Raw genomic sequence first — 15,283 nt, forward strand, 5'->3', positions numbered from 1 at the left:
AGTGGGTATGGTCTGCAGGAGCTGTAACTAGAGTTAGTGTGAGCTGAGGGGAATCCTGGAGACAAGCCACAAGGCTAGAAGCTGAAGCTGGAGCAGAATTCAGGGAGATGTCTCTGTTTTTCCTCACTGTTGTGCAGAAGAAGTTCAATCAGCCTTCAGTTCTTCTTCAGGGGGAATTGCTTCCTGTAAGTATAAATTCTATGTGTTCCTGGGAGGAGGTGAGTTCAGGGTCTTCCTATGGTACTACCTTAGACTAGAAGCCCTTTATTAATTACTTTATTTAATATTTCTTTATTGTTTGATATTAGCCACCTACAAGGTGTGAGGTGGTATGTCACTGTGGTTTTGATTTGCATTTCACTAATAATTAGTGTTGTTGAGGTAGTGGCCAGAATTAAGCTTATGATTTTAGCTAAAATTAGCTCAGAAAAGAAAAATGTAAGAAAATCTGATTTATAGTTTTGAAACCATATGTAATTGTTTTTGGTTATAAGGTTACAATCTTTTATATTCAATATTTTAGGGAAAGTCTCATCTTCACACAATTCCTCCAATCAGATTGAAAAATATTACATGTCCTCTGTAATGTTTTAGATTCATAAAACTCTCTCTTTCTATATGTGTGTGTGTGCGCGCATGTGCGTGTGTATCCTTGCCATTAGACAACTAAAAATGGCAATGTAATTCTTGTCCAGAGATGATCCAAATTAACTTTCAGAGGAATTACAGTTCTGCTGGACAGATATCATTCAAAAACTTGGGGAAAATTTCTCATGGCACAACCCAGTTGATCGACATAACTTTCCTATTCACAAGAAGAGTAAGCATACTGTTCTGCAGGGGTATTTTATTAATTGTAAAGGAAACAAAATGTGTGAGAAAACTTATAGTCACCCAAAACCTGGCAATGGCCTGCCATACACATTCTCTGATGTACTTACAATCTCTGGGAAAGATTTAACTACCACACTACATCTGTGGGTTGGGAGTAGCAGCTCTGTCAAAATCTCCTTAGAGATGACTCTGTTGGAATTCTCGGGCAGTTCATTGCATTCCTGCTGAGTCTAGGTTCAATTCATTCAATTACTCTTCTATTCATTTAACAGATGTTTAGTGAGAATTTAGCCTGTGCTATCCACTGGGCGAGGCCCTGGAATGGACACTAAGATTAGATAGTAGGTAGACTTTCTGGTGGGTCCACCTTCAGATAACCCACCAGTGATCTTCCCTTACTCGACACAGGCTCTTTCTTCAAGCTGACTTTAATGAGTAATTCAGAAAACAGTGGAAGTTTATTTTATGTTGGGGTAGAATCTAACTTTGGCTGTTCATTAGTAGAAGGTATATACTATTTATGTGTGAAGAGAGAGAAAACAAAAGTGACAAGACACTCATATGAGACAAAGGATAAGGGAGAGAACACATCTTCCTATCAGATGGGTACCTATTCCATGCAAGGCCAAATGATTTTAAAAAGCTTTGAATTGAGGAGGTTGTGTTTTGTAATGTGGTGGTGTAGATGGATTCCAAATAAACCTTAATTAATTTTTAATAAACTACTGAATACCCACTCTTTGCCCAGTACTATTTTAGGTATAATGGAGATGCCAAAGAAGTGGAGTATGTGGTATGGTACCTCATGGATGGCATGCCTTCCTCCACTGAGCAGAGAGCATAGAATATTGGCTGTTTTGCTATACTGATAAGTACTCCTGGGCAAGGCTCCCTCCTTCAGAACTATCATTCCTGGCTGCTGTCCGAGCCTAATCAGACCACAACCAAGAGGGACAAATGTATAGCAAGAAAAACTTAGGATAACTGGCTCCTTGTATTGAGGGAGACTGCATACTGGAGGTACCCCGAAATATCTCATCAATTAAAAGAAGATATATGAGGTTATTATAGGATTTGGGGTACAGTAGAGTTTAAGTTAAATTTAAAAGAAACAATATTTTGGTAGGCACAAAACAAAAAAAGGGCTGAGTGTAAACTGATAAAGTTAAGATAGATGTGTCTAAAAATACGTCATCTGAAGCTCAGTATCTAGGTTGGAAATAAAGAATTCTTTGTGTCAAATTCACGTAGGTTATCCAGGCAAGAGTAGGATGTTTCCTTCCTATTGATATGATTTTAAACAGGAAATTTTCTGACAGTCTATGATTTTAGAGAACAAAGGTTTAAGTAAGAAAGCAGTGGTCAAAGGGATTGTGATGACACTTTACAGCTGCAGCCTGACCTTGGGAGGAATATTGTTTCCTTGAACTTTGCAGACAGCTTTATCTGTGTCTTACCTGCTATCTTTTAAAAAACAAAAACAAAAACAAGAAAACACGCTCAAAATGGAGTGGCTTATGCTGAGTTTCATGTCATCAAAGACTTAATTACATCTCAGCTCTACCAGAATTGGACTTCTAAACTAGTCAATTAGGAGTTACTTAATCAGCACTAGTTAGGTAATCTGCCTGATAGACTCCCACCATTCCCTAAAGGAAAGTCACTTTGCAGTAATCAACCTGCTTTTTTGCCTGTGTGACTTCCTTGTTCCTGCTCCCTTCTGCCTATATAAAAGGCTTTTATTTTGCATAGCTCCTTTTTATCTGCTAGATTGAATGTTGCCTGATTCAAATCAACTTTTGCTTAAATAAATACTTAAAATATTTTAATATGGCTTAGTTTATCTTTTACCCTGTCCCACTGTAATGAATGGCCAGTCTGATTCTTACTTTTTCAAAGGGAGCTTACGTTTTGCTTTCTCACTGCAAATTCACCGCATAACAGGCAGGTTCCTAGGCTGCGTACATTTTATTATACACTTTGGAAAACCATAGACATTTTTCTTCCAAAAGTGGACACAATACGGAAACCCTAACGCAAAGGGATTGTTCAGCCAGGTCCCCCTTCTCCCTCCACACACGCCTTTGCTTCTTTCTCCACCTCCTAAGGTGTCCAAAGGTCGTACGCACAAGTGTGAAACAAAAGAACCAGTAAGGTCCTTCTTGCTTTAAATCAAACTCCACGTGGCCTTTCTGAGGCTGTTGGTTGGGAACTGTGGCTTGGGAGAAAGAGTTCATGCTGTTTGAAATGATTAGTTTGGCTGCCTTCCCTGTGTCCTCCTCACGGAAGAGTCCGCGGCAAGTCGACCGGGAGAGAAGCCAAGCCGCCAGGCCACACTGAAAGCCAGCAGCCTTCCCGAACCAACTCCCCTCACATACTACGCCCAGCCGGCGCCTAGAGTCCTGGCCCTGCCCCTGACGGTCCCGCAGTTCCTTCAGCCCCGCCCCCGGCCCCATCCGGAGCCAGACTGCTGGCCCCGCCCCTGCATGGCGTCCCGGAACCTGGCTCGTAGCCCGACCTGCCGTCCCGCCCGGCCTGGTAAGGGTGAAACCGGCCTGCAGCTGCGAGCACCGGAGCAGCGGAGGGTGAACCTCCGTCCGGAAGTCGGGGGTTCGCGGCCATGACGGCTCCCGCACGCGGCTTCTCCCTGCTCCGCAGCCATCTGGGCCGAGTCCCGGGGCTGGGCGGGAGCGCGGCGGCGCTCGCGGGGCCGCAGGGGGTCGTCGGCCCCACGTTCCGGGGCTTTCGGAGCAGTGGCACGAGGTATGAGCTCTACTGGACGCTTAGTCTCTTTGGGTGTGGGTGGTTCGGGTTTGAAGGTAATGCCAGTGGGAGGGGCGGCGGGAGTGCGAGCGCGTGGGGCGAGCCGGGCCCTTGCGCGTGAAGCTCCAGGCTCCAGGGTACCCCTGCGGGGCGCTGGGGGCGAGGCCTGCCTCGGCTCGGAACTTGGCCTAGCGAACCACGCAGGCGGGTCCAGTTGGCCCGAAGTCTGGCAACCTGGACGTGCTGGACTGAGGGCTCCGGCACTAAAATGTTCCTTCTACGCAGCAGGTGCAGTTGAGTGATTTATGAGAAAGACATTTGAGTCCTTCAGGAACGGTGCCATTAAAATCGCATGGTCTGCTTGCTTCAAACTTTTTTTTTTTCTGTTACTGTGATTCGTAAACAAAGGAATGGGCATTGTTCCAGATAGTTTATTAGCGTTTGAATGTCTGAATTCATTTTTTGGTGCTAATACTGAGGGCGTTCTTTTCCAGCGCTAAAATTCTTAATGATCAGACATTAATCTTGATTTCTCAGTGCTTTTCTATGTGGTACTTCCCGAACCTCTTTACCCTAAAATTGAGATGATGAATCTTATTCACTGCATCTCTTTGGAGCTTGTTGCAGACTAGTGCGTTGGAAATACAGAACAGTGCGGTTTTAACTCTTCTCCCATAGGCTCAGTTTACCCTCAGTCATTGACTTGGACGTACTTGCAAACTCAAACCTAATAAGCTAAAAATATATTCCCCTGATCCAAAGCCAGTGGGTGCAGAAGAAATTCTGTTTCCAGACTTTCAGGGCTTCCAGCAATACTGCCGTTTTCTGTGACCAGAGATGGTGTCTAACTAATCTTTTTTATCTCCAGTGTGCAGCATAATAGAAAGTAATGATCAGTAATGTGGAAATATAGCTACTGCTTATTTAATTTAAATTGATTAAGCCCCCAATTGTATGCATTTGTACCTAAGTCTTGAGTAATTGAAATAAAAATTATTTCTTGTAGGGTTTTTACTTGGGACGTCGTTTTTAGTGACTAGGTCTCCCACAAGAATATGTGAGAAAATGACTGATTTAGAGTTTTGGTTGTGTTAAGCTCTTGTGTCTGGAAGAAATTGCCAGTTGGTTTGGAATTACCAACTTTATTACCTAGGAAAAGGAGATTCCTATTTGTACTACAAAATAGAAGGAATTATCTACTATAGTTATTTAATCTATTTATTTAGTTTTTTAAAATTTGTGTTTTTTAGCGCTTCTTTCCAGGGGTTAGGATAACTTTTTTCAGAGTGTATGAGTTGATTAATTTATCTTTGTTAGCTTGATGTGAACAAGCCCGTCACCCCATCCTTTCCTTGTACATTGAACGGGAGTCACAACAGTTACAACCCAAGTATTTGTTTTTAACCAGTTGATTTGTTATGGGTGTGCCCCCCCCTACACACACATGGATAATTCAGATATTTTAAAATTATATTTAATCGTCTCTATAATTTAAAATAGTTGAGTGCAAAAATTTTGGGAAGCTACTCAATATAGATAAGAACTGTTACTTTTCGATCTAGCTGCTTTCAGCCCCATTTGGTGCAGATTATAACTGTATACATATAAATAATACTTTTGATTATTTTTTTAAGCCAACACTAATTAAGTTAGGCTAGGGTGGTGTTTCTGATATCCTCTTGGCACTGAATACCATATATAAAGGTGAGGATGGCTGTAAGGTTGAGAAACACCTGTGGACTGGTGGGTCTCTGGTGGGGAGGAATTCGGACAGTGTGTTGATGCTTATTGGTGTCTCTTTTCTCTTCTAGGACCAGCAGAGAGAAGAGATTCCATGTTCCAGAGGTCGCCACTGTCTGCCTCCCCACTTGTCCCCATCCGCAGTCATCATTTTTTTAATGTAGTATAGTGACACATTAGTTGTCTAGTTCTTCATTGTGAATGTGGTTGAAATCCAACAACATTCCTATTGACTTATTTTCAGTAGGTTATTCTTACTGAAAATTGTCTTTGAGTGTGATAAACTCTTCACCCAAAGATACTGAATTTTTTAACGTAAGATAAATATTACAAGTTTCTGAGCTATATAAAGCCTTAAATGAATGATAAAGATGTAGTTTGGATTTTTTTCATATTTTTGACTAATTAAATACCTGTGACAGTGGAGCATGTAAATACTATTTTAGTGGAATTTTGGTTGACAAATGAATTTCAAGTAATAGTGTTTGATAGAATTTGAAAACTACAAAATCTTGAAGTATCATTCAACATTTTTTTCTCAATGGTTTTTCCTTTAACATTTGCAATGAGTTTTTCTTTCCTATTTACTCATGAGAAATTAAATCTTATTAAAGAAAATATATTTAATGTCAGATAAATAAGTTCTATTAGTTGTAGCTTATTGTTTCTTAAAATGAATTACCTAAACAGCCAAAAAGTTAAAAGTAAATTATTGGTAATTGAATTTTTCCTGTTTTGCCTTGCAGTGTGAGGAGTTTACAAATCAAAATGTCTTTGGGTTATAAACATTGTATAAGTCAGGCCCTGTGCTTTCCAGTATATGGAGCTAGGCAGCAACCTTTCCTATTTGGAGGGGAGGTCACACAAAGACCTTTTAAATTAATATCAAGCAAAAACCAGATTTGCAAGTATCCTGCAACAGGGACTTCCCCAAACCTTCTATTACTCATCCCTTCTGAATCCATTTTCAGTAACTAAGTGGAATGTTTATTTTGTTGTTCAGTGATTCCTAAATTCATTAATTTGGCAGATTTTTTTTTTCCTCCTCCTGCTATGATTTATTTTAGCATTTGTAGAATTTTGTGTACTGTCCTACAGCTCTTTATGGAAGCCTCAACTTTCTTTATGTCTCCCTGCCAGTGGCTTTATAATTTTTGCAGGTAGGCTGACTTTAAAAAAAATTAAAACCCTACACTTCTGGACTTTGTAAAAGGCACTGGTAATGTTATGTACATACTAATGTCTTGTAAAGTAGGTAATTGAATTTAATAAAAACCAAATTTTATCACTAAGCTTGTTCATTTTTCTTCAGATTTTCCCCTCTAGTACTTAATATTTCTATCTCTGTAGAATAATTACTTCATTAAAGATCTTTTTATCCTCCTGTAAGGCTGAAGGACCCAGACTTTATTTAGGACCATTACTGAAGATGATTTTCCACAGACTGAATTCAGCGAATGTAGCGTTAGTCCAATTGATTAGCAAAGGCAGTTTCTCTAAATCTTATGTTTTTTTCCTGGCAAATATAATAGTGTGGTTTTCCCATCTTAATGCCTTACCTATTCTAATGAAAATGAGATATGATAACTATCAGACAACAATTTTGGTTTCTCAGCGTTCTTATGCCATTTCAAATGTTTCACTATTTAATGTCTTGTATCTTAGTTTTATGTCTGTGTCCCAGCTGTTCAGATATAAAATGCTCTAATTGAAATGTGTCCAAAATTAAGTTTTCTGATTGAAATGGATTAATAGATGAAAAACAGAGACTAATGTTAATCTCAGATTTTGTTACTCAGTCATGGGTTTAGTAATAAGTTGGCAGTTTCTGTGATGACTTGAATATTTGTTTTTCAAATGTTTTGATGTTATATTATCTTTCCATGTTAATACTTTGATGGGATGATCAAAACAGTAATTATCTTCCATGGTTATGTACTCTCATGGAATTCCATGGAGTTCAGTGAAGATTTTTAAAAATACTTTGGTTTAGGGAGGATTAAGTTGTGGAGAGAACTTTAAAGAAATAGAAGCTTGGGTGAAGTTTTAACTGTCAATGAGTGGGATAAGTTATTGACCAGTAATAAATGAGTAAGAAGTTCAATTTGAAACGGGGTGGGGGGGGAACCCTAAAAGATAGAAAACTTTTGGGTTAGAACAAAATACAATTCAAATCTAATTAATTGCAAAGATTTCAGGGTTGAATATTGTCCAAGAAGGCTAATCCAGGTGCTCCACTTAATATTAATCATAAGCATTTTGTGTGGTGCCATTGTTTTGGTTGATATTTTATTGGCTGTGTCATATATTAAGTCAGTTGGCTGTAACTTAACCTAGACATTTTGCTATGGTTCAGTGTGTAGTCCTGGGAACGTATGAAATAATTTACTCTCAGATTCAGGTCATCTTGTCAATATCATACCATCTAGATTTCTTCACTTAATGATCTGAACTCTACCTAGGTGTAATTACTCTCATTAAAGAGTGTGCCTAGAACCTAAAAGACTATCCAGACATTCATAATTCTGAAATGGGAACATAGATATACTTATATACTTTAAAAAGATGATCCCCCTTCCCTTTTTGGCTAGTTATGATTAACTTTGCAAGGAATATCACCTTGCCTTTAAGTAATCCAGTTGTGTTGTTGAAACATAAATTTTTATTAATATTTAATGAACCCTCTGCTAAGCACTTTGCTGAGATTTTTCACATACAGTATATCCTTTAATCCTCACAACAACTGAAGGAAGTAGGCACTATTACTATTCCCAGTTAACAGTCTGGGAAATTGAGGTTTAGAGAAATTAAATAATTTGTTCAAGTTAATACAATAAATAAATAGTGAAGACAGGATTTGCACGTGTGTGATCTATCCAGTGCTTCCTTCTACAAGCAGTTTATAATTGTTAGCATCTCACTCTCACTTTTCCTCTTTTTGAAAATACTAAATCTGGTAGAACTTTTGTGACTCAAGAAAGATACTATTACATATAAATGTTAAAAATTAAATTGTTAGATTCCCTTAATGCAAGATGTTTTTAACCTGGGACTTCATACATAGAATTTAGGGGATCCATACATAGATGGGAGGTCATTAATCTCTTAATAGATTTAGCTTCAATTATGAATGTTGACAACACACCACAGTAATATTAGCAATGCTTGTGATACTGCCAATAAAAACCATAGATATTTTAGTATCACAGAGTTGATGCAGAGATCTTAAAACATCATATACATGAGTCACTGTTTTGACACTAGTAACTATTAGAGCTGCCACTAGATCCTGTTAATGCTTTTTTTTTTTAAAGATGTTTGATAATATTTCAGTAAAACTGATTTCCTTGTAAACCTGTGTATTTTATATATTTTAAACATTTAAAGGGCTTGTACTGAGAGGTGTCCATAGGATTAAACAGACTGCCCAATATTTCTCATATACAAAGCTTAGCATCTAAGATTCTGAAAAAGCTGAATGTTGTTTAGGTATGCTCTAATTTACAGGTCCTGAAAGAGTTAAGTCACAAAATCGCATAACAGAAAGAATCATACATAATAAACAACTTGTTTTACTTTTTGTTGCTTTACAAAAGTATAATTTCTGATAAAATTACTTTGAGGTGTAAGTAAAGTATTTTTGATGTGCAATGAAATGTTTTTTGAAAGGTCAGAAACTTAATATTCTTAAGTATTCATTTATTTTAAAAACATTCATATATTGTGAAAGGCTCCCTAGTACTAGTGATTGCTTTTATTTCATATGTAACTTTGCCTTAGTTCTTTTGGGTTTAATTTCTATACTATTGTTCTAACTCAAAATCTTCAAGTTGTGCCCTGAGATACAAAGCAAACTAGTTAGGACCTGAAGAGAAATTTGACTTGCTAATGATTGTATTAGGGCTTTTGCTAAAACAGTTCTCATAAAACAATTGCAGCTCTAAAGTTGTGGCTGAAAACAATATTGAATCCTAGAAGCAGAAGCAAGACGCCAAGTATTCAAATTGAATACACTGTTAATCTTGAGTAGAATTTGGTATTTTACTATTTTGTGAGGGAGTATTTTGGTATACAAGAAAAGTCATGATTTTTATTCCTGTTTACTACTTTGAGTTAGTTAATTAAGCACTTCATTTAGTTCTACTAATCATAGATTAGGATGGTTACAGTTTGTTTTCTGGGAAGTATAGGTAAATAAACAAACACAGAAAACACTAAATGCTGATGGCTTTCTCTGGTCCCCTATTGCTACTGGTTATCTGAATTTGTCTCCATCTGGTACCTAACAAAAACTGGGGGAAAGACTCATTTTTGCAAATCAGCCTATGAGCTCTTAGCCAAATTCTTTTATGTAAAGTCAATAGAGAACATTCCCATTATATAGGTAAGGAAATTGCATGTTTTTGAGCGCGGTTAAGTCACTTGTCCAATCTCAAAGCTAATGGTGCATCAGGCCTGACACTCAGGACTTCTGGCTTGGGGTAAGTAGTACCTCACTGGGCTGGTCTGCTCTTCCTCTCCCTGACCCTCATGATGTATTGCTTCCTTAGGAACCCACATTTAGTGCTTGCCCAGCAATGTGGGGAGCATTAAGTACTGAAAGGGAGAGCTCTGTTCTGCCTTTGGGGGTCATTTGCAATGTTTCTGCCTTTTCAGGAATTGTCACCTGAGCAAGTTATGATAGGGTGCATTGTGTGAAAGATAATCTGAAGGGTCAACTTTAGTGCACTTTTGATGTGTATTTAATGGCGCTGTGCCCTGGCTGGTGTGACTCAGTGGACCAAGTGCTGGCCTGCGAACCAAAGGGTCTTAGGTTCGATTCCCAATCAGGGCACATACCTGGATTGCAGACCAGTTCCCCATTTGGCAGTGCACAAGAGGTGACCACACATTGCTGTTTCTCTCCCCTCCCTCCCTACCCCTTTCTCTGGAAATATATAAATAAATACCACAGTAAATTTAAAAAAATGGCAATGTGACTGGTTGTTTGCTAAAAGCATGTTTTTTAAAGCTAAAAAGACATTTAAGGAAAATGACATTATTTAGAATATTGACAAATCTATAAAAGTAGTCAAAACTTCTAAAGTAACATTTTTAAAAAGTAATTTATATTCTTATACAGTAAAACAATTTTTAAAAATTTTATATATGAATATTTTTTAATGTCAAATTCTTGGTACATATTAATATACTATATCTAATGTTTAAAATGTAAACATTAAATGATAGAGGAAAGCAATGGAATTATAAATCCAAATTTCAGGATAGTATTTAGCCACAGGAGAGAATAAGGGTTTTGAATAGGGGAAGGTTACACAGAGGATTTCTGTGATTATAATCTTTATTCAACTGTTAACATTAATTGTATTATTTTCCCTTTTCATATGTTTTATAGATGCTTTTCATGTATTCACTTTTAATATAATTCAGGAAGACCTATTTTGATAACATTGAAAAAACATTTTAGGATAAGAAATATCCAGAGTACTACATGCTTCACCTTTTTATTTTGCACATTTCTTTTATTCTAGCCATATGCATACATATTTTAACAGTCATAATAATGACTGTATAATTTTCATATATTCACTTTATACAATGAATATTTTCACACATTGCTCTTCTTTCTTAAAGATTTTATTTAGTTTTAGGGAGAGAGGAAAAGAGGGAGAAAGAGGGAGAGAAACATCAAAGTGTGGTTGCTTCTCACGCCCCCCCAGCTGGGGACCTGGCCCGCAACCCAGGCATGTGCCTTGACTGGCAATCGAACCAACAACCCTTTGCTTCGCAGTCCAGCGCTCAATCTACTGAGCCACACCATCCAGGGCACATACTGTTCTTTTATAATTATTTTCATTGGCTGCATCATAATTTTTAAAAATTGCATAATTTAACTCTTTGATAACTCCACAAATATTTAATAAATATGTACAATGTGCACATACTCTTTTAGGTGTAAAGGATATAATATAAACTGGCTGCCTTAGCCAGCTTAGAGTAGAGTGGGGGAAACAGTAATTTTAACAAGGACTTGTAATACTACAAAAGAGAAAGAGCAGGGCACTGGGAGCTCATGGCGAAGGCAGTTCCCCAAGGTAAAGGGTCAGAGAACATACACCAGAGTGCCTTCTGAGCTGAGATGAAGATGTGGGCGTGAAGGAGGAATAGACTTGGTAGGGAGGTTTGAGAGGTGAGAAGGAGAAGGAGTGTTTCAGGTTGAGGAAATAGTGTATGTGAAGATCCAGAAATCAGAACCTGGCACAGTGGGTAACTTGAAATGTAGCTGCATGTAGTGTGGGACTTGGTGAACTCTGTGTTCTTTAGCTGTGAAGCTAAAGAAAGCTCGCGTGGGCTCGAAGCTACAGGAAATTCAGATTTCAGTTAAAACTCCCTGTTCTCAGGTTTTCCATGTCAAAATTTTTAGTCTAATTTGGCTTCTTTTTTCTCTACATTTAACACCCAATTTCAGTAATTTCAGTGGATCCACCCTCAGGTTTAGAATCAGTACTTAGCACCCTCACTGTTACCCCCTTGGATACCACACTAGCGCCCCGACTTCTCCCTTGCTCCCGGAGACTCTTCTACATTTTAATCAGTTAACATTGAATAATGAAAATTGGGTCATGCCACTCCTCAGAATCTCCAGTTGGCTCCTATCTCACTCACAGTAAAATCCAACATCCTTCCGAAGGCCTGAAGGGTACCAGGTGATCTCACATTCCTGCTTCTCTGACTTCATGCTTCGTCGTGGTGCACGTATTCTTTCCACTGCAGCCGATAGCCTCCTTGGTATTCATTGAACGTGCCAGGCATGCTCTCGCCTAAGGTTCTTTGTACTTGTGCACTTTCCTCGGCCTGGGCTTCTCTTCTCCATATAGCCACATGACGTTCCCTCATTTCCTTCGTTTGTGTCCAAATGTCACTTGGTTAATCAGAGAAGTGACACCCTATCCCACCTATATAAAATGGCAACTCCGGCCTCCAGATATGTCCTGTCCCTCCATTTTTTCACACATGATATTGTATATTAAATATTTGCTTTTTAAAAAAAAAATTTGCTGTGTCTTCTTTAACTACAATAGGGTTTCCATGAAATCAGACAATTTGGTGCACTATTATTTATGTTCCTGGTGATAATGCCTTCTATATAGATGGTCCTTAATATATAATTGTTAAATTAATAAATTATGGGCATGATGTGAAGGTTTGTTTTTTTTTTAACCAGGAAATTGGTTTGAATATATTTGTAAATTCACTGGCTGCAGTATGGAAAATGGATCAGCAGAGACTGAGACTTCAGCCAGGGAGAACTCATAGGACCTATATGCTTCTGTAGCTGAATATTTGAATTCTTTTTGATATTTAACATTTTCAAAGTATGCATGTTGAAAAATCTCATTTGTTTATGCAGTAAGGACTATGTGAGCTAGGTAGTGTGTGTTTACCAGTTCTTCTAGGATATGGACTGATACAGGCATCCTCTCATTGGGCTTCTACTAATTCCAGGCTTGTTGAGGCTCTGCAGTGACTGAGGAAATCATTGGGATGGGCCAGCTGCTACCGAAAATGCTGAGTCCCTATTCATAATTGGGTGGCGGTCTTAAGGGTATTTACCCATAAACATCAGCTAATTCAGGCTGTATCTTGTCAGCTGTGATTAGCATTTCAGTGCAATAAGGTAAGCGCTGACACTCTCTAAGACCCCAACATGCAGAGTGCCGTCACATTTAATCTGTACATTGTCTCTTGTAAGTTAGGAATCAGTTTATGCCATTGTTTCTGATATTCTCAGGGACACACAGCTTTGAAGTGTCTGGGCCACAATTATCCTGGATTATTTTCAGTCATGGTTTGTTTCACAGCAGCTTATGAACAGATTAATCTGTTGAATAGAGAATCTAATAAGACATGTCAGCAGTAGCATTGCTATTCATATGCCATAAAGTGCACAGGTGGTTTTGTGTTTTAAAATATAAATGTATTGGGTTGGCCAAGAAGTACATTTAGTTTTTTCTGTAAAATAAAATTTTTTTCTGTGAAAAAATGAAACATTTTTTCATTTACACCAATAACTTTATTGATTTGTATATTTTGAGTATGTCAGCTATCTTCTCCCATGTGGTATAACATTGATTGTTCTTAATTATGTGTCATTTGATCGCTGTCAACTTCAGCTGGTCTATATGACTGTGGAGCATCATCCAGCGAGAAATCTCCAGCGTGAAACTTCACAAACCACTTTTGACATGTTTGATCAGTCACAGCGCCTTCTCCATACACCACAGAAATTTTTTTTTTTTGCATGCCAGCTACAATTTTACCTCTCTTGAAATAATAAACCATAATATGTTGAAAATGAGTATTTTCTTCCATCTTCAATATTAAAATGGCTACACAAAAATTCAATTTTGATGTTTCTTTTTAAAAGCATACTGATATGACAGCTTTCACAATACGTTTTAACCAAATTGTTTTAAATGAGGTAATGAGGTTAAAGACAACTAAGCGCTACTAGAGCCACCTTACTGGAAAAAAACAAACTTTTTGGCCAACCCAATATGTTCTTTACTATAAGAGTGAATTCTAGTATGTTAGCGTATAAACCTGCTTCTATAATAGATAATTTTACTCTTAACTGAATATTGCTGACACAATTTAACTTATGGAAAGTATTTATGTTTTACTGTTTTTAGAAATGAGCCATGCTGGAATTAGTTGCTGTATCTGCAACCATTAGTATTTGCTAATATAGGAGGTCTTTGTTCCCCCTTAGTATTAAAAGGCCACTTAAATTAATTATTAAAAATAAGCACCAGAAATTCATAGGAAATAGTGAAAAATGTTACTTAATCTTGAAAAATAAAATTTAAACTCAAAAGTAAGTGTATTTTATCTTAACTTGATTTAATCTGTCATTGTAATTATGTACTAATTATTAGAATGTACAAAGGCACAAACTATAAAAACTCAAGAAAAAATGGATAACCTGAATAGCCCTCTACATTAAAAGATTTAAATTTGTAATTTTAAACCTCATAAAAAACCACAAAAATCAGGTGTTTTCAGAGGGAATTCTACAAAACACTTAAGAAATAAATAATACTAATCCCACAGAAACTCTTCTGGAAATTTGAAGAAGATGGAATACTTCCTAACTTATTCTACAACAGCATCCTCACCCTAATACAAAAATCATACAAAGACATTCCAAGAAAGCTACTGACAAATACCTCTCATACACATAGATGCAAAAAAAAAAAAAATGAAATTTTACATGAAATCCACAATATCTGGAAAGGATAGGTACATTATGACCAAGTGAGGTTTATCTCAGGAATGCAGGTTTGGTTTAACATTTGAAAATGCATCACGTAATTGACTATTAATGGACTAAAACCAAAACCCATAGGATCATATATGATCATCTCAATAAATGCAGAAAAAGCATTAGACAACATTTCTATATAAGATCTCATCAAACTAGGAATAGAACTAAATCATATAAATAAATGTATAACCTGAGCCCATAAAACTACTAGAAACACTGGAGAAAAGCTTTTTGACCCTGAATTAGGCAAAGATTCCTTATACCCAACACCAAAAGCATGATCCATAAAAATAAAATCGATTCAAATGCATCAAAATTCAGAATTGAATTCCAAAGACACAGTTAAGAGAATGAAAAAGCAAAGTACAGACTGGGAAAAGATATTTCAAATTACATATCTGATACAGGACTTGGATCTAGGATATATGAAGAACTCAAAACTTCTATAATAAGGAAACAAGCTATTGAATAATGGGCAAAACATTAAATTACACAGTTCAACAAAGAGGATAGGCAAATGGTAAATAAGCCAGTGGAAAAATGTTTAACGTGATTATTCAATATGGGAATACAAGTTAAAAGCACAGTGAGATACCACCAAATAGACACTCATATGAT

At 37.2% G+C, this 15,283-nt stretch overlaps 1 protein-coding gene across 2 annotated transcripts in view; it reads left to right on the forward strand.

Annotated features, from left to right (window-relative positions):
- Window positions 1-3,391: 3,391 nt before the first annotated feature.
- Window positions 3,392-15,283, forward strand: part of MTHFD2L (methylenetetrahydrofolate dehydrogenase (NADP+ dependent) 2 like) — a 103,088-nt gene continuing 91,196 nt past the window's right edge. Inside the window, exons 1-2 of one of the 2 annotated variants that reach the window (XM_054591569.1) lie at window positions 3,392-3,597; window positions 5,409-6,693. In XM_054591569.1, the coding sequence (XP_054447544.1) occupies window positions 3,455-3,597; window positions 5,409-5,496 (231 nt within the window). In that variant the 5' untranslated portion in view covers window positions 3,392-3,454 and the 3' untranslated portion in view covers window positions 5,497-6,693. Of the gene's footprint in view, window positions 3,598-5,408; window positions 6,694-15,283 lie in introns of those variants that run through there. The other variant, XM_054591567.1, reaches the window with a different exon arrangement.

Source organism: Pteronotus mesoamericanus, unplaced genomic scaffold (assembly GCF_021234165.1).
Source record: "Pteronotus mesoamericanus isolate MK-2021 breed Mesoamerican mustached bat unplaced genomic scaffold, CSHL_Meso_final contig_130, whole genome shotgun sequence".
Taxonomy (NCBI): Eukaryota; Metazoa; Chordata; class Mammalia; order Chiroptera; family Mormoopidae; genus Pteronotus; species Pteronotus mesoamericanus.